Below are 19041 nucleotides of genomic sequence, written 5' to 3'. Positions count from 1 at the left end.
GAACTTATTCAATTTCGCAGATGTTAAAAACCACTATAGATCTAAACAGAACTGTGTACTTTTTTCTTTCCAAGTATTTTCATATTTTATAGTAGCTTTTTACAATAGCAGATTATAAAAAACATCTGTGTTCAGCTAATAAACCTAGATTTCTCCAAACACATAATTCTGATAAAATCTAACAAGAAAGAAAAGAAGTAAGGAAGGAAGGAAGGAAGGAAATAAGAAAGAGAGAGACATCTTTTATATGCATGGCAACATTTTCGTCAGGCCAAAGATAAAAAGCATATGCTAATTTGCATACCTTTAATAAAAGTGTTCTAATTATAGCCTATTCTACTTACCTGTGACTTCTCCAAAGGAAAAATTCAACTCCAGGTTGGCTGTCTCTGAAGTGGAAGACCTCTATCCCTATAATCTTCCTGGTAGTTAGTATGTGTTTTCAGAAATTCCAAGCTATGTTTATTATGTGTTTATTAAAATAACAGAGGAAAGAATATACTGTTCAAAATACAATCAGATTACCTGCTGCTTTGGATTCCCTTTACCAATGTTCCCTTTTATTAGGATAGATAAGTGGGAATTAGGTTTGGTCAAGCCTTTCTGTGTAAGTTTGTGTTATGAGAACTCCCAAAAACAATTTTTTAAAAAATGGACATGGGACCAGAGATAACAATCCAAAATGAAATTCGTCCAGTCTCCAGCAAAATTTGTCTTAGAGTCTAAAAAAACAACTCAGGTATTTTTCTTAAGACTAATTTTGAATGCTCATTTTGCCCTAAGCTTTATTTGCTTTTTGCAACAGCACCTAAGAGAAAACAAACTGACCATTTACAACCTAAACAATGGCTTTACAGTATGATTAAGAAATGCACCTGGCTTCACTCAAACAACAAATTTGTTTAACCTGGTGACTTTCCTGTGTCTGGGGTCAGGCAGGAGCAGTCTTGGTTGGGGGGAAGGAAAGGAGAGCAAATATAACTGACTCACTGAGAACAAAACCGTGGTACTAACGCCCCTTTGTAATGACAACTGTTTTAACAGTTTCTTGTAGGCAAGGCTATCATTTAAATGACCCACTATAATTTGGGATGAAGCCCCAGGAAATTATGCCAACTCTAGAACAGGAGTTGCATTCCTGAGTTTACTCAGCATAATGAACCCACTGAAATGCTGAGTATTCCTTCTTTGGTACAAATTTACATCAAGGGAAAAATGAACAATTGAAAAGATTTAGCTGGAGAGGAAAAGAATATCACAACATTCGCTCCCGGGAGCAGACCAGAGTTTAGTTTACTTCTTGCATCATTTTTACTATGGAAAACTTCAATCATATAAAAAAATACACAGAGTAGAATGACGAACGCCTACAAACCAATAATTCAGTTTCAATAATCATCAACACATGGCCAACCTTATTTTACTGTGCCCTGCCCACGTTCCTCCTTTGATTCTTTTTTAAAGCAAATCCCAGACAGCCTATACTTTATTTTATATAAGCTTTATATAAGCTTTTATTTATGACACATGTATATATTTAACCTGAAGATCACTCCAGAAATCTCATTGAGCATGAGATGTTTAAACCAACTTTAACCACATCTTACAAAACGTTTTACACTAACGTTTTTTCTGCCTAGAGAACGAATTCGTTCGAATATAATTGGGTAATTAAAAATGACAAAGTAACTCGAATCACAACCTTCTATTATTTTATTTATGGGGAAAAAAGGAACATTCTAATATTGAGAAAACAGCGCATGTGACTCAATCCCTGTGATTCTAGTCTTTGTGGAAACTGACCAACAAGAGACACAGTTAAAAGTAACACGGTTACACTTGCCTGGTTGGAGCTTAGAAGATCCGGAGGAGGCAGTAAGGGACGGGAGCCAGAAGGAAAACTCTCCCCTTTCCCTTCACTACAGGTATAGAGTAAGACAGAACGCCCCCAGGCTGAACCTTGGGGGCTTCAAAACTCACTCATCAAGCAGTCCAGCTACTTCACAGTAATTTATTACCCATCTTAAAGCAAAGATCAAAAGGAACTCCATCTAGCATTTTATATTCAATTCCTCACTGCCTGATGACTAATTTGTAGAGGAATGAAGTCTTCACAAGGGAAGCCAAAATCATCTGAGGTGACTTTGATACAGTGCCACAAAGGATATGAAGAGGAAGCTGGGAGAAGCTGTGAATGGCGAAGTTCCATTAAGAGTTCTAATAAAAGAATAATGGAATTTCCCTTAACTGTGAATTTAAAAAATGTTCGAAGTGGGCAAAATTTAGACAAGTCAGGCAAAACCTCTGATTTGTCATAGCCTCTTGTTGCTGCTGTTGTTAAATGTTAACTTCAGCCACTGTTGCATTTATGTTTATTAAGTGGCATCGTCTAAAAAAAAAATGCAACTTCCCCACCAGAAATCTGGCCAATCTCATTCCTTTTGCTCTTGTACTACTTATCAGCCTGCACCTTGCGCCTGCGTTGTCAGACACGCCTGGCTCGCTCGATCACTTCCAAACAAATTGCCATATTCTGCAAAGTGACTGATTTAACTTGAAAAATGTAACTTGAAATGATAAAATTTTTAGTCTTGTGTATCGTCGCGGTCACGTGGAATATAAACACCTCTTCTGACAAATTTCTGATGCTTAAGTCAACTGTTCACTACAGAAGCACTAGAAGCGATTCAAATTCTTTCAACTTCTATGAACAACTGGCACAATTTTTTCCTCCTGAATCCAGACATTTCTGTATTCTCAAATAAGGAGAGTAGTTTTCACACTACTTATTTTGGCTAGTTAAAAAATCCTTACCACATGTCTCCTTGTAGATTCATAGATAAAGATTTAAGTTTATATTAGCATTTCAACTGTGCGAATGTTTTGTTTGCTTCTGAAATCACCTCGAATTAACAGATTTACTGGAACCTTATATGATATAGAAGTTTTGTACAAGTCTCAGAATACTTTAATGTATTCCCCCCCATGAAGATGTGGTGTTGAGCGTTTTCTTTAAAAGTTATGTTTTTTTTTTAAAAGAGAACTTATCTTTTACAAATATATGGTGAAATACTTATAAATGAAGAGATGTTTGAGAATTCTTCAAATATAGGAAGTGGAGAGTGTGGGTATAAATGAAACAAGACTGGACATGGGTCTATGAAACTATGGGACGGGGATGCAGGGGTCATTACTCTACTCGGTCTTCTGTGTAGCAAAACTCTCGGGAGTGAATATTTCAGTTATGATTCTCGGCACTGCTTTTTGTTAGGATTTTTATTTAGAAACATAAGTTTCTGTCAGAAGCAATGGAGAACCAACAGTTGGCAGATAATATTTCAACTGTCTCTACCAATTCCAAAGCCAGGTTCGTCTACTACACTGTTTGGAAAGAAAAAACCCACCAATCAAAAAACACCCCCAAATCTGTCTTTTCACAGTCTATGAGATTTCAGTGATGATATGTAACTAGATTTTAATATGCATAAAATAGAATTCTTTTAGTTCAGAAATACAGATCTTCTCTTTTCTTTACAAGAGATAAAGAGTTAAAAAATTAAAACTGAAATATAAATGTAATTGGTAACTGTAGTTCAAAACCACTATACACTGGTGAAAAGTGTGCTATACCTTCAGAAGGACTTCTACTACCCAGGAACACCAATAACATTCTTCTCTTACCTTGTGATCATATGGGTTGTAAGAATGAAATACTTGAGAAAGATCTTTTGTTCTTTGCTTTTTCTGTGGAAGAAAACACAAACATGTGAGTATGCTGATGGCAAAAATATACACATGTGTATCTGTCTATCTGTATGTATGTATGTATCTGCTTTACAACATTGTTTATTTAGAGATTCCTCCTTTGTGCAAGCTGAGGGGTTACACTGTCAACCTGGGACAAATGGCTATAACTGGAAACCAATGCCACTTGATGGCTATGTGGATCACTGTCACAGACCAGTCAGGCAACCTCCTTCTAGAAGGTTCCATAAGTAAAACTCTATTTATAATAAATGTATAATTCAGAGACTAAAATGAAGAAGAAACTATGAAAAGAAAGAAAAACATATTTAGGACACTTTCAATTTCATTGCAACACCAACTTCAGTTACTCTGAGTTAGGCACTAGCATGCATCCATTTAAACAAGCAATATGCCTACTTCAGGCCTCCTGGTCACAGCCTGGGTCTGTCTGCTGGAGCCTGCAGCTGTGAGGCTATCTTTGTTCTGTCACTGCTATATAGTGACATAGATATGTATATATGGCACTGTTATATATATGGTGTCTCACACACAGTAGGCCCTCAATAAATATTTGTTAAACTAATGAATATACCTGAGTTAGGCATAAAACTATTGTATCGGTAATGATGACATGTAAGTCTCATCCACAGTTATGAACAGAGAAGCCTCTCTTCACTTCCAATGATGTTGTCGTCATTAGAAGAAGCCGGGCTTCTTCCAATGATGTTGTCGTCATTAGAAGAAGCCGGGCTTCTTCCAATGATGTTGTCGTCATTAGAAGAAGCCGGGCTTCTTCCAATGATGTTGTCGTCATTAGAAGAAGCCGGGCTTCTCCACCTCCTGTTCCTCAGTGCCTGTGACAATGGAGAAGTGTGCGGTTCTCCTATGAGAGTCAACTATAAGAACCAGCTTGTTTACTAATCCACTGTGATCTGTCCACCCCCCCACAGCCACCATGAGCAATTCTGTGGATGGTTCCAGACCTTCTGTGCATATATCTTCACACACAATTGATTACTATTACTTCCAAAGAAAAGGAATCATTCCGTATACACTGTTCTGAAATTTACTTTTTTCCTCTTCACAATTTATCCTTGCCAAATTTAAATGCTTATATATCCAGCTCTGCAATCCCTTAGACAGAGTTATGAAATCCAAAAACTTCTGAAATCTGAACTTCTTTCCTGAAATGCATTTCAGTTTATAAATATAGTGATAATCCTTGCACAAACATCTTTGCCAGCTTGAGTGTGTGTATTTTTTAAAAAAAAGATAAATTATGGTAGTCAGGTTGCAGGATCAAGTGGAATGCATGTTTATTACCTTGACAGAAACTGTCAAGCTGCCCCCTCCCCCAAACACTAGACCAGTGTGTCCTCTCATGAAGAGTGAAAGAGAAGAAGGGATTGTGGCTTAGGCTGGAAATTCTTAATTTCTCTTTTTCGTTTAAAGGTGAGAACATTTTTAAATTTAGAAAATAGATATTTTAAAAACAGATACTGAACATCATCCCAGCTGTTGATTATAGAATTTATTTCTTGGGCTTCCCTGGCGGTGCAGTGGTTGGGAGTCCGCCTGCCGGTGCAGGGGACGCGGGTTCGTGCCCCGGTGTGGGGGGATCCCGTGTGTCGCGTCCCCGGGAGGGGGGGGGGCCCCCTTCCCCAAAAAAAAAAAAAAAAAAAAAAAAAAGATAGAATTTATTTCTTGTATTTATTTTTTATACATCATAGAGTTAGCCCACTACCACATCTTAAAATTCTGTTATGAGAGTGGCCTTTTTGTCCTCAATGCTGCCCCCAGTTTGTTCCAGGCTCTACTCTGATGTTGTTAATGCTTGCCTGGTACCCATGTTTCCTAGGGAAGTGTTTCCTTCTTTAAACTCCAGCCTCCTCATGAGCACATCTGTCACACCTCCCCTACGCCACAGGTCTAGGCAGATCCCCGGCATAGGTTCTATATGACCTTGGGCAGCTACTTGGCTCAGCAGTCAGAGCTGATATGAATTAGGACCTTATGTTAGAGTCATTTGTATACACTCACATTTTCCCAAAGATTAGTTCCCTACTTCAGAACTGTCTTCGGAGCCACAATTCCAGTTAGCAGTCCTTCAGCTCACTTGGCCTGTTTCCACATTCTGACACCCACTAACAGGCATCTCTCCCTGCAGCTCAGCTAAAATTCCTACCTCCTCTGTCCAGCTCTGAGCTGTGCTTCTGACCACTGGGCTCGAAAGTAATCTAACACTGCTTTTCTCTAGAGAGCAGAGATGTATCTCTAACAGTTTGGAAACAATCCCCTGGCTCTATAAGCCCTGGAATCTGTTCTGAACAGGTCACTTGCCCGCGAAAGTTTTCATTAGCTTATAATTTTCTCTTTCCTTTCCACACACCCACTTAGTTGGTTTAACAGTTCTTGGCTTATACTTCAATCAGAAGAAAAATGACGGATATTAACACTTCCTTTGGTAAGAGACAATATAAAACACTGGGGAAATTTTATTTTCAGAAAGGAAATTATGCTTGAGAAGATAAAATAGGCAGCATATCAGTATTCAACCTAGGAGGTGTCCCAAGGACCAATCAGTCCCTAAAATGGTTGAGTTACCAGCTTGAGTTGGCAGGTGGATAAGGAATATTCAGAGGTTCTTTTATGTGACCTTTTTATGTGGGTTTGGATTTTATATCTTTATTTTGATAGCTAAAATCTAAATATACCTTCTATTATTTGGGGAAGAAAGTAGGGTATAAATAAAAAGCAAATAACACTATTCAGACTAAGCCCCAAAAGAAGACAGTGAGGAAGGAATGCCCTTTTTTTCTGACAACAAATTTATTATATACAACTGAAGTAAAGTCTTGGCTATGAATACTGAAGGTTGTATGTTACTAGTCCAGTTAACTGAACACCATTGCTATTTTTCCTGTGAGGTCAGAGTCATATAGCCCAGAACTGTATCTTCTGGGATCCAGAATAGGGATTGACAAACGATAGCCCCTGGGCCAATCCAGCCTATTGCCCATTTTTGTAAATGAAATTGTATTGAAACACAGCCACTCTCATTTTCTTATGTATTATCTATGGCTGCTTTCACACTACAAGAGCAGAAGTTGAGTGGTTGCAACAGAGACCCTATAGTCCATAAATCCTGAAGTATTTACTATCCGGCCCTTTACAGGAAAAGTCAGCCATCTCTCACCTAGAATCTCTATCTCTGACCATGGCCACTTCTGGCAATAGTCCCTTGACCCCCAAATCAAACGAACAACTAACTGTCCAGTAGAATTCCTTGTTTCTCCTGCTCACTGAATGAAGACAGCTCAAGAATCAACCCTAATGGATATCCTGACACATCAGGATGAACATATCAACTAAAATAAGAATTAGCTGTCTTGCTGTCTTGTTTGTAGGATTTTGCCTTCTGGGCATTCTATATTCAGACAGAGAATGTTACAAGTTGTTTTCTAGAGCATGTTGAGATAGATGTAGGGCTTTTAGAGCCTTCTGTATTCACAATGTAACTGCGGATGGCAGAAACTCTGAGAAGAGACCCTTTACTAAGTTCTAGCACTAAAGCCAAGGAGAAGGTTTGGTGTATGAGTAACTAAAGCATGGTCATTATTGCTAGCGAGTCAGTTCCTCACGTGCAGACAATGTTAACAATACGAAGCTACAAGACCTGTTGAGCCTTGCTGTCAGCAGTTTTAACTGAAACGAAAAGCTGAGCCAAAAATGGAATAGTTAGGTAGCTTCCTATTGCATCGTAGTGTGTGTCTAAATTACCTCCCACTTTTTCGCCTGTTAAAATAAACATCTCAGTCATGCAACCACCTGTTAATTCTCCGAGTGTTCAAAAAGTAAACGTGTCAAACAAGTTGTGTGATGAACTTGGAATGAGGGTGGCCAAAGTACAATGAATATGGCAAACATCTCCCCGAGAACAGTACGAGGTGTCTTCAAGTCCACCTCGTCATTAATCTCAAGGTCCTGGCCACAGAGATGAGAGGATGGTAAAAAGTAACTACATGCTGAGTCCTGCAGTCTCTGTGGGTTGCAGCTGGGTTTAAAAGATGAGGCAGTATGGAAATTTGGTAAAGTTTCTACATTTCTGACAAGCTGAACATCTGAAGATCTCTATCCTATAGGCATTTCCCGCCTATAGGAATTTTGAATTTCACTCTGCAAGGACAGAAAACACTCACTGATGGACCCCTTTTATATCCATGTTTAAACTCCCTTTCAGACAAAACAAAACAAATTTAAAGGCCCCAAAGGAGGATTTTTAACAGTTCAGATTTCCAGATGATGTAATTATTTCAATTTTTATCAAATGTAACAAAAGAGCTCGGATCTGAAAGACATTCCACATGTGATGAGAACCTGTATTTTGAACATGAAGTTACACAATCAACTGAGTTTTAACAGTATCCACCAATTTAACTTCTCCTGGTTCCTCAAACGAATTCAGTGTTTTCTGTGCCCATTTGCTACTTGTGGATTAAAGTTTTCTCAAATAAAATAGTGTGATTATAAGGTAAAACTGCAATAACGCTATGAATGTCATTTCTACATATGGATTCGCAAAAATGATGAAACCTACAAGCTTTCAGAGTTCGATATGCTTAAGGTATATTATAATAAAATATAAATGTTTCAACAAATCCTCATCATACTTTGTGGTAAGGAGACAAAAGAGCATGTTTGAGTTTCAATGTACTGACTTCTGATTTCTGGTTCCACACGTAAGGAACTTGGAAATTACCACTGTCCTCACAAGTAATAAGCTGAAAAGACTGAAAAACCAGAAACTCAGGGAAAACTACTGCCCTCCCCCGCCTGCCCCCCTCCACCTCGCTGCAACTGGAGAGACCAACAGGCAATCACCGGGAAGGCAGCTTCCCAAGGCAGAGAGAATCCCTGTGGGAACCAATGCTGCGGCAGGAAAACCGGAACTATAATTGCTGGATTGTTGGAGGCCCGGTGCTAACAACTCTAAGAGCTAAGGACTCCAGTGGGATTCAGTAGTAGGGGCCCTCCCAATGCTGTGAGATTTACTAGCAGAAGCTCAATGAGGTTCCCACAGTAAATATCAGAGAAAATCCCCTTGGGCTTCCAGCAGAAGGAGAGGGAAAAGGAGGCATTTTGAAATACACCAGTGCAGTCTGTTTTGAACAAGGTCTGTCCTCAGGAGAAACTAGCTAATCAAAGCTGAACCTGCTAGGGTATTATTACCAGAGCCTAACTGACCTGGGGAATGGAATACCCAACTCCAGCCCACCTAGCCATCCTATCCCACCTAAGAGAAGAGAAAAACACCGAGAAGTGCACAGTCCAGAGGCCTAGGCTAACTAAAAGACTGAGATGTCATCATAGGAATGGAGACTATTTCCCCACCTCTCACATCCTGCCACATTACTAAAGGCAGTTCCTTTTAAGCAGTACATCACATCCGACTAGCAATAAAAATCACAAGGTATGCCAAAGGCAAAAAACACCCACAATTTGAAGAGATAGAGCAAAAATCACAACCAGACATGACAGAAATGTTAGAATTATCAAAAAAATTCTGATTAATACACTAAGGGCTCTAATGGATAAAGCAGACAGCAAGAACAAATGGACAATATAAGCAGAGAGATGGAAATCCTAAGAAAGAGCTAAAAGAAATGTTAGAGATCAAAAATAATGTAACAGAAATGAAGAATGCCTTTATGGGTTTATTAATAGACTGAACATAGCTGAGGAAGGAATCTCTGAGCTAGAGGATGATATATCACTAGAATCCTCAAAAACTACAAAGTAGAGAACAAAGACTGAAAGAAAAGAGAACAGAATATCCAAAGACTGTGGAATAACTAAAAAAGGTATGACATATGTGGTTATGGAATGACCAGGAGGAGAAGAAAGAGAGAAAAGAAAAGAAGAAATATCTGAAACAAGAATGACTGAGAATTTCCCCAAACTAAGGTCAGACACCAAACCACAAATCCAGGAAGCTCAGTGAACACCAAGCAGCACACATGCCCAGAAAACTACACTTTGGCATATCATTTTCAAATTATAGTAAATCAAAGATAAAGAAAAAAATCCTGAAAGAAGCCAGAGGGGAAAAAACACATTACCTATAGACAACAAAGGTAAGAGTTACATTTAACTTCTCCGTAGAAACCATGAAGGCAAGGAGAGGGTGGAGTGAAATATTTGAAGTGTTGAGAGAAAACAAAACATCCACCAACCTAGAACTCTGTACCCTGCAAAATTATCTCTCAAAAATGAAGGAACAATGAAGACTTTTTCAGACAAACTTAGGAAATTTGCTGCCAGTAGACCTGCCTTGCAAGAAATGTTAAAAGGAGTTCTTTAGAGAAAAGGAAAATAATATATGTCAGAAATCTGAATCTACATAAAGAAAGCAAGAGCACTGAGGAAGGAGTAAGTGAAAGTGAAATAATTTCTATTTTTCTTATTCTTAATTGATCTGATAGATAACAGATAAAATAATAATAGCAACAATGTATTTGATTATGTATGCTTAAGTATATGTGAAATACATTACAGCAATGATACAAGGGATGGGAGGAAGGAATTAGGGTTATTTTGTTATTACAAGGTATTCATACTACCTGTGAAGTTTTATCATCCTATGTAAAAGTGGATTTCTTTTACTTGGACTAGCTGTAAATGTATATTGCAAATTCTAGGGCAACCACTAAAATAAGTTGTTCTCTTTGTTTTTGTTTTTTTAAAGTATAAATGATATGCTAAGAAAGGAGAGTTTCAACACACTTATTTTTTCCTGCTCCCTTTCGGGCAGAGAGCCTAAGAAGCGGTTAACGGATTAAGTGGCGAGTCGCAGCAGCGAAGTAAGAACGAGAGAATAAGGAGCCCAGGAAACTCACCAATCGGACGATCAGGTTCTGAATAGCTGACCTGTGTGTCACGCAGGGGCAATGATGGTGCCGTGGGGACTAGGAGACTGTGGCTCTAAACACATTCCAAGAGGCTGGAGTCCAAGTTCCAGGTAATAACGGCTAGGGATCAAGGACTGGTCAGTTACTACATGACACGGAAAGGACACGCATTCCACCTCAGGAACTGTATCCCGAGGCAAGAGGGTGGAAACAGCCAAGAGTTGCAAGATAATAACAAAGACTGAGAATCCGAAGGGTTGTTGGTGAACTAGGAACTGGGAGAATCACAGTGAGGTCTAAGGACTAAGCAAAGCAGTAAGAGACACCGAGGTCGGGGATAAGAAATGAAGCAGCCAGGAAGCCTGCAGAGGTGAGTGCAGGCCGTGGCTCCCAAGGATGTGGTCTGAGGCTGAGGCAGCTCTGGGATCTTCTGTTACGCTTCCTGCAGGGGCAGGTTCCCCTAGTCAGCGCGTGGGCAATGCGGACCCCATTAAACTCAGTCTGAAATGGGACAGCATTTGGTTGAAGAGGGAAAATAGTACGGTGTACTGGGGAGGTCAGCTTTTGATAAAAGCAGAAAGAAAAGAACTGAGTCTATAGATAGATTATGCCATTTATACTCTAAGAAAGTAGGTCGAGTATAGGAATGCTGAGGCAGAGAAAAAAGATGTAGCTTTGTTGAATCAAAGAAATGGCTAAATGATTAGAGCACACAATGCAAGAAATGTGACAAATGATCAAATTTGAGCTGCAGAAAGAGTTTTGTTACGCTGTTAGAGATGGAGCATGGGAGCGAGGCTAGAGGCTGAAGACTGCGAGAAGAGGGTCCAATGGTTCTGCAGAAATGACACCATCCCAAAGGCGGCGAGGGGCAAGGGGAGTAGGTGGCATGGGCGTGAGAAAGAGCTAAGAGGCAGGACAGGCGGCACTTGGTTAGACAGGAGTACACGACAGGGGAGAGCAGAGGATGACTCCAAGATTTCTGACGCAGACAGCTGAGGGGAGAGAGGTACCCTGCACTGAGATAAGGAATCTAGACTGACAAGCAGGTCTGAGTGGTGAGGTGAGGGGGCAGGGAGTTCAGTTTTGAATATAGTGACATTTGGAGAGTTAATCTGAGAGAAGTCAGACGTAAGTGTATGGTGCTAAGAAGAGAGATGTGGTCCTAATTATCAGAAAAATGCAAATCGAAACTACAGTGAGGTACCACCTCACACTGGTCAGAATGGCCATCAACAAAAAGTCTACGCATAACAAATGCTGAAGAGGGTGTGGAGAAAAGGGAACCCTCCTACACTGTTGGTGGGAATGTAAGTGGCTGTTGGTACAGCCACTATGGAGAACAGTATGGAGGTCCTTAAAAACTAAAAATAGAGGTGCCATATGATCCAGCAATTCCACTCCTGGGCATATATCTAGACAAAACTATAATTCAAAAAGATACAGGCCCCTCTATGTTCATAGCAGCACTATTTACATTAACCAGGACATGGAAACAATCTAAATGTCCATCAACAGATGAATGAATAAGGAAGATGTGGTACATATATACAACGGAATACTACTCAGTCATAAAAAAACCCCAAATAATGCCATTTGCAGCAATACAGATGGACCTAGAGTTTATCATACTAAGTGAAGAAAGTCAGAAAGAGAAAGACAAATACCATATAATCTCACTTATATGTGGAATCTAAAATACGACAAAACAGAACTCATCTACAAAACAGAAACAGAGTCGCAGACATAGAGAACAGACTTGTGGTTGCCAAGGGGGAGGGATGGACTTGAAGTTTGGGATTAGCAGATGCAAACTATTATATGCAGGATGGATAAACAACAAGGTCCTACTGTATAGCACAGGGAACTATATTCAATATCCTGTGATAAACCATGATGGAAAAGAATATAAAAAAAGAATATGTATATATATGTACTGTATAACTGAATCACTTTGCTGTACAGCAGAAATTAACACAAAATTATAAATCAATTATATTTCAATTTAAAAAAAAGAAGAGAGATTTGGGAGTCATGAGCCTACTGGTGTAATTTAAAGCGGGAGAGGGGATATGATTGCATAGGGAATATAAGGACACAAGAAGATTAAGGTTAAAATCCAAGCAAATAATACCTCTCTGACTACTGGGCCGGGTATCTGCTTTGGATTTCATATGTAAAATGAAGGAGTTGGATTAGGCCAGTGGTTTTCAACCCTGGTTGCAGGTTAGAATCACTGGGGAGCCTCTAAAGTATATGCACGCTCTGGTCCTAATCCCTAGTGATGCTGATTTAATTGGCACGGTGGGACCTACGCAAGTGTATCATTTAAAAGTTCTTGAGTTTTCCTATGAGCAGCCAAAGTTGGGAACCACTAGCCAAGCTGATCCCTAAGGTCTCTTCCAACTGTTAACGTCTATTCTTCTCTATCAGTTCCACACTGTCTTTCAGCTGTTGCCATCCTGGGCTGTGAATTCTATCAGGCATTCCCATTCTTAATCTCCATATTATGCCTATAGCTTTGCCTTATTTCCTGACTTCTTCCTTTACTTAAAAATGGACTCTATGCAGGAATTCCTCTGGGGCACATTGAGGCTTTGGCTGCAGAGAACAGGCTGCTCTTACATATTTAGTTCCCTGTGTGGTGGGAGCTTTTTAAAAATCAGTGGAAAGCTAATTTAATAAATCTGAACCTTTATTTTGTTATCAACGTATAAAACATCAGAGGCTTAATTAAAAGCACTTGACATTATCAGCGCTCAATCACAACCTCACTTTTATATCGTAGGTTTTTGGCTGGTGTCCCTAAGATGATGAGAATCACTCAAGATCACCGAGAAGAAGGAAAAACAAGTCCCTGGAATTTAAACAGTCGACCCCCAAATTTAGAAATCAATTAAAAGAGTCAGTGATGTGAAATATGTTTGGTGATCAAAAATACCCCAAGATACTCAGGGAAACACACAAACTTCAAAATATCACCTGCTTTTCCTTTATATGGTACATATATATAATACTTCTGTGTTCTATGAGAAACAACTCTACTGGGAGGATGGTAGGAAAAATAAAAATCAAGCTTTATTTATTTTTTCACCTCTCACTTTCCAGTAAGATCTGCAACATAACAGAAATGGCAATGAACGCTGCTGGCTGGAGTCCTAAATTTCCTTCTCTCCCTCCTGTTACAGCAAATTCAAGGAGAGTTACCATGTTCTTTAGTTTCTCCAATCCTCACAGTGCGGGGCCCAGTATAACCTCCATTCTTGGAAGACACTGAAACAGCAGACTTCTGAGAGGGGAAGTTAGAAAATGGGTAAGTGAATTTGTTCACCCAACCGTAATGGTGCTCAAGTAAAATAACCAGGCCAACGTGGAAACGCAGCACTGATTTTAAAGCACAGCAGTGTCGGCGGGAAACTTTTCCCTGGCCTTACGGTTTCTAAAGTAACCTCCGTGGAACGAAGGTGCAATAATCAGCCTCTCGTTTTCGTAGCGCGGGAGGTGGAGGAGAAGTGGCACCGTTTATCCCGGCAGATCCTCAACTAAGCAACAAATGCCGGAAGAAAATGCAAAGAGGGAATTCTGCATTAATGCAGTGGTACCTGATAAAATAAAAGGTAAGTAGCCATATCTCCTTATATCAAGCTCACCTTACTTTCTAAAGAGAACATTTGTTTGCAAGGAAAGGTCATTCTTTGAAAACAAAGGCATGGCTGGCACCTAAGGAAGGAGACTTAACCAGTTTGTGGTGCTAGGTGTTGCCGAAACGAAAAGCCATTACAAGTAGTTGGAAAAGAAACAGCCTTTCAATGTAAAACAAATCCCTGCAAAAAGACAAAGTCAAAGGGGGCTAAGCACCACACACCACACACAACGCTTCCTTCCAAGATCCTCTGTACAGTAACTTCTGGGCGCTCCAAAGTCGCACATGAGAACGTGAGTTGCTATGAATATCAATTCAATATCACTTATCTTCACTCTGCCCTTCCAACGAACCACAAAAGAGACTTAACTTGACCTCTTATCTGGATTACTGTAGTAATATTTTCTTTCCTGGACTACCTGAGTCCAACTGTCACCCTCTAAGTCAAGAACTGGCAAAATAGGGTCTGTGGGCCAAATATGACTTGCTGCTTAGTTTTGGGCGGTCTGCAGTTTGTTTCTACATTTTCAAATGGCGGGGAAAGAAAATCCACAGAACAAGAATACTGGTTACCTGTGAAAATTATATGAAATTCAAATTTCCGTAAAGTTTTATTAGCACACGGCCATGCTCATTCATACACATATTGCGTGTGGCTGCTTCTGTGGACAATGGCAGCCTGGGATGGCTCCAACAGAAGCCCTAGGGCCCATAAAGCCAAAAATACTTACTACCTGGCCCTTGACCGAAAGAAGCTGCCAAGCCCTGCTTTAAATCATCGGCATGCAATCCTGACTGCACACTGGCATCACAGGGGGATTTAAAGAATACTGATGTCTGGGTGCCATCATTAGAGATTCTGGTTTAATTGATCTGGGGTGCAGCTTGGGATTTGGAATTTTAAAAATCTTTGCAGGTGAGGCTGACGTGAAGCCAGGGTTTAGAACCAATGCTTAACCCAACTCTGTCCTAAGGCCAGAGTGAGTTTTCTAATGCATGGTTGTCTGCTGTCACTCTCCTCTTTAAAAACCTGCAAGGGCTCCCGTGCTCAGAGAATCAAGTTTCAAGTACTGCATTAGGGCTTTGGCCCACTTTCCCCACTAACACCAAAGACAATGTCTTGTTCCTGGCTGACCCCACATTTTCTTGAGTTCACATCTTGCTAATGCTATTTCCTTAGCCTGGAATGCCTTCCCTACCATCTCCATGTATTAAATTCATTCTGAAAAGCCCAGTTCTAAGATCCTATCCTTCTTGCTGGATCCCCCTCCCTCCCGCAAACAGAAAGAACCTTTTAAATTACGTACTTCCACAGTTCGCTTCACCACTCTCCCTGTGTGTCACTGCCTCCTTGGGGCAGAAGCCATGTCCTGGTTGTCTGGGTAGCACCTCTTCCCTCCACAAGGCTTTATTAAAGTGCCTTGCGTGTGGGAGCTGTTCAGTAAATGCTGCCACCCTCTTCATCCCACAACATTTTGGTTTAATCTTCACTGAGTCTCCTAGACCCTCAAATGAGCCACCCAAGTCACCTTTTCCCTCCAGGCTCTCTATCTGTGAATACAACACTCAACTTGTATAACCTCAGCTTCCGCAGCTTCCTTTGTCCTCATTCTCCCTACAGATTTCTGCTGCCCCCACCTTATATGACTCTAATCACTTGCCCCCTGAGTAATCTGGGTACCTCTGTGGACGGAGGCCACCTCAGCATTCCTTGGTTATTCCTCTGTGAGGAGATAGCTGCTGTTCTGATTCCTCATAAGAGCCTCCCACCAGTTTTTCTGTCTTCATTCTCACCCTCTATATCTAAAATACATTCTCTGAGCTTTAAAAATTAGCTATTAAATCCCTATGTTCACAGCAGCACTATTTATAATAGCCAAGACATGGAAGCAACCTAAATGTCCATCCATAGAGGAATGGATAAAGAAGAGGTGGTACATTTATACAGTGGAATACTAGTCAGCCATAAAAATTGAAATAATGCCATTTGCAGCAACATGCATGGACCTAGAGTTTATCATACTAAGCAAAGTGAGTCAGAAAGAGAAAGACAAATACCATATGATACCACCTATATGTGGAATCCAAAATATGACACAGGGACTTCCCTGGCAGTCCAGGGGTTAAGAGTCCGTGCTTCCAATGCAGGGGGTGCAGGTTCGATCCCTGGCCGGGGAACTAAGATTCCCACATGCCATGTGGCCAAAAAATACTACTACTACTACTAAGTTAATTAATAAATTAATTAAATATGACACAAATGAACTTATCTATGAAACAGACTCACAGAGAGGGAACAGATTTGTGGTTGCCAAGGTGGTGGGAAGGGATGGATTGGGAGTGTGGGATTAGCAGATGCAAACTATTATACGTAGAATGGATGGACAACAAGATCCTACTGTACAGCACAGGGAACTATATTCAGTATCCTGTGATAAATCATAATGGAAAAGAATATGAAAAAGAATGTATATATGTGTATAACTGAATCACTTCGCTGTACAGCAGAAATTAACACAAAATTGCAAATCAACTACACTCCAATAAAATAAATTTTTAAAAAACCTTCAGGTTTAATAGTATCACTTATTCATTCATTTGCTGCACTGACTGTGTGCCCATCCTGCTGCAGGGGCCATACTAAGGACCAGTGAAGACAGACAGCAAGTCAGATGAGGCCACGGGACTCAACAGAACTTATAAACTAGCGGGAGAAATAATTACCACACTTAATCACAACCAGGAACACAGTAACCAAATGTTTGCTAAATGAATTGCAAAAATTCTGGGTATTAACATTGGCTGTAACACTGCTTATTAAGTGGCTGTACTAACGAATGACCTGTTTATGGTTTGTACACAGATTACTAAGTCAAATGCAAATTTATTTTATGTTGGATAGAATTATTTTTATAACTATAAATGGTACTTTAAGAAGATAAACATAAAAACTCCAGAATCTGAAACTTATTTCCACGGGATTCCGCTTTTGAGTCAACTTATATATATGCACAACTTTTTTGTGTTAGCACGTCTGCATTCTCATAAATGCTTGCTCCTTTCTCTGACAACTTATATACAGGATAGGGGAATGACATCACCAGTATCTTTTGCCAGGTAGAAAAATATTAGGAAAGGACAAAATCAACAGCTGTTAAGTCATGGATTACTCTTACCTTAAAAATAAATAGGTAAATAAAACAACCAATAACAGTTCAAAATATAGTCAGATAACTGATTTGCTATCCATATATTCGATACTAGCTTTTATAACGTACCCCCAAACACCTGGCTGTGCAAGAATAAATATTACCTCCCCACCGAGGTCCTCCATCTCCCCCACCCCGTCCCTGTGGTTAATCTGAAGCTAAGCAGTTTGACAAAGGAAAGAAAACTGGGTTTAATCTGATTCCTGTAAAATTTGTTTTCACACAATTTTAGAATTTCTAGACCAATCATACATATAAACATTACCAATGCATGAGAGGTTTCACTGTTATTTCTAAAATTTAAAAAATTCCTTTAACATGTGACAACTATTCTCACCGCAGTATTTTGGAATCACCAGTGACACTGTCAAAACTCTCGAAGTCTGGCTCATCACCACAACCCAGCAAACCGTGGAGGGAACAAATCTGCTGCCATCTATGCGCTACACCGTCTTTATTTTTACCTTCAAAGGTTTACTATGCTATAAACTACTTGAAATTAGGGAGAGGGCAGGGACAAACGGTTTTATTTAACTTTTTTCTACTTATTATTGTTACAACGTCTGATGCCTGTAAATTGCTTTAGTAAGGACAAATTATATAATTGAAAAAAAGTAAAAATAGTAAGTCACATTAGAGATGTAACTATGAGAGAATAATACTTTGCGAGAGGATAAAATAAATGCGGGGTGGGTTTTTCTAATTAGTGTCCTGGAGTCCTACGTCCTTCTGTATTGTCATTAAGTACTTTTCTTCCTTTCATTTACAGACAGATGGTAACATGCTTTTACTAAATCTAACGTTCAATGAGCTTGGAGCCCAACACTGTGAAATACATAGGGTTGTACAGTCTGGATCTGCACAAACTCTATTAACGCTCAGAGCCTCATCCTGGCTTCCAGAAGCTAATCCACATCGCACCCAAGGGGGAAAATGATGAAAAAAGAATGGAGGAAACTAAATTTCTCTGACCCACAGATAAGCGGCTCTACAGTTCTAAAAACTGATCAAAACCAATGCACCTCTTTCATGACCCCAAATAACCTCTGGTATCACCCCATTTGAAGAGAAGCTTGAAAATTGTTCTGTGCCAGTTACTGCTGAATCGCTAGATAAGCCCACAACTCGTTTTTATTATGATTCCACAACTGGGACCTGGAAGGTCACACATGACAATGTAGGTTTCATAACGCTCCTACTTTCTACATCTAATTTAGCACCTACTGTAAAAAAATCACTTCTATCAGCAACTCGACCATCACCGATATCTCTCTCTGCCCCATCACATCAATAATAAGAGTCTAAAATTCATTTCAGGGGTGACTGGGCTCTTTGACCTATTTTCTCCTCTAGTACTACGTCAAAAATAGACTTATTTTTGTTCCATGTATTAAACATGCACATTTTCTTTTTTATCCTTGGCCTTTATGACAGAGTCTTTATTTGATAACCAGAAGACAATTTAATATACAGCTCAATCTTCTCCATTCTCTCATCCTCATGTCACTTCAGAAATCAGTCGATTTTTTTTTTT

At 39.7% G+C, this 19041-nt stretch overlaps 1 protein-coding gene across 1 annotated transcript in view; it reads right to left on the bottom strand.

Moving 5' to 3' along the window:
• CDKAL1 (CDKAL1 threonylcarbamoyladenosine tRNA methylthiotransferase) overlaps positions 1 to 19041 on the bottom strand; it is a 624055-nt gene that overhangs the window by 119089 nt on the left and 485925 nt on the right. Inside the window, exon 13 of the mRNA XM_024740415.1 lies at positions 3682 to 3744. Coding sequence (XP_024596183.1) covers positions 3682 to 3744 — 63 coding nt within the window. The remainder of the gene's footprint in view (positions 1 to 3681; positions 3745 to 19041) is intronic.

This window comes from Neophocaena asiaeorientalis, unplaced genomic scaffold (genome assembly GCF_003031525.2).
Source record: "Neophocaena asiaeorientalis asiaeorientalis breed wild unplaced genomic scaffold, Neophocaena_asiaeorientalis_V1.1 scaffold273, whole genome shotgun sequence".
Taxonomy (NCBI): domain Eukaryota; kingdom Metazoa; phylum Chordata; class Mammalia; order Artiodactyla; family Phocoenidae; genus Neophocaena; species Neophocaena asiaeorientalis.
The sequence above is the reverse complement of the archived record's forward strand: the minus strand, read 5'-3'. Positions and strand labels throughout refer to the sequence as shown.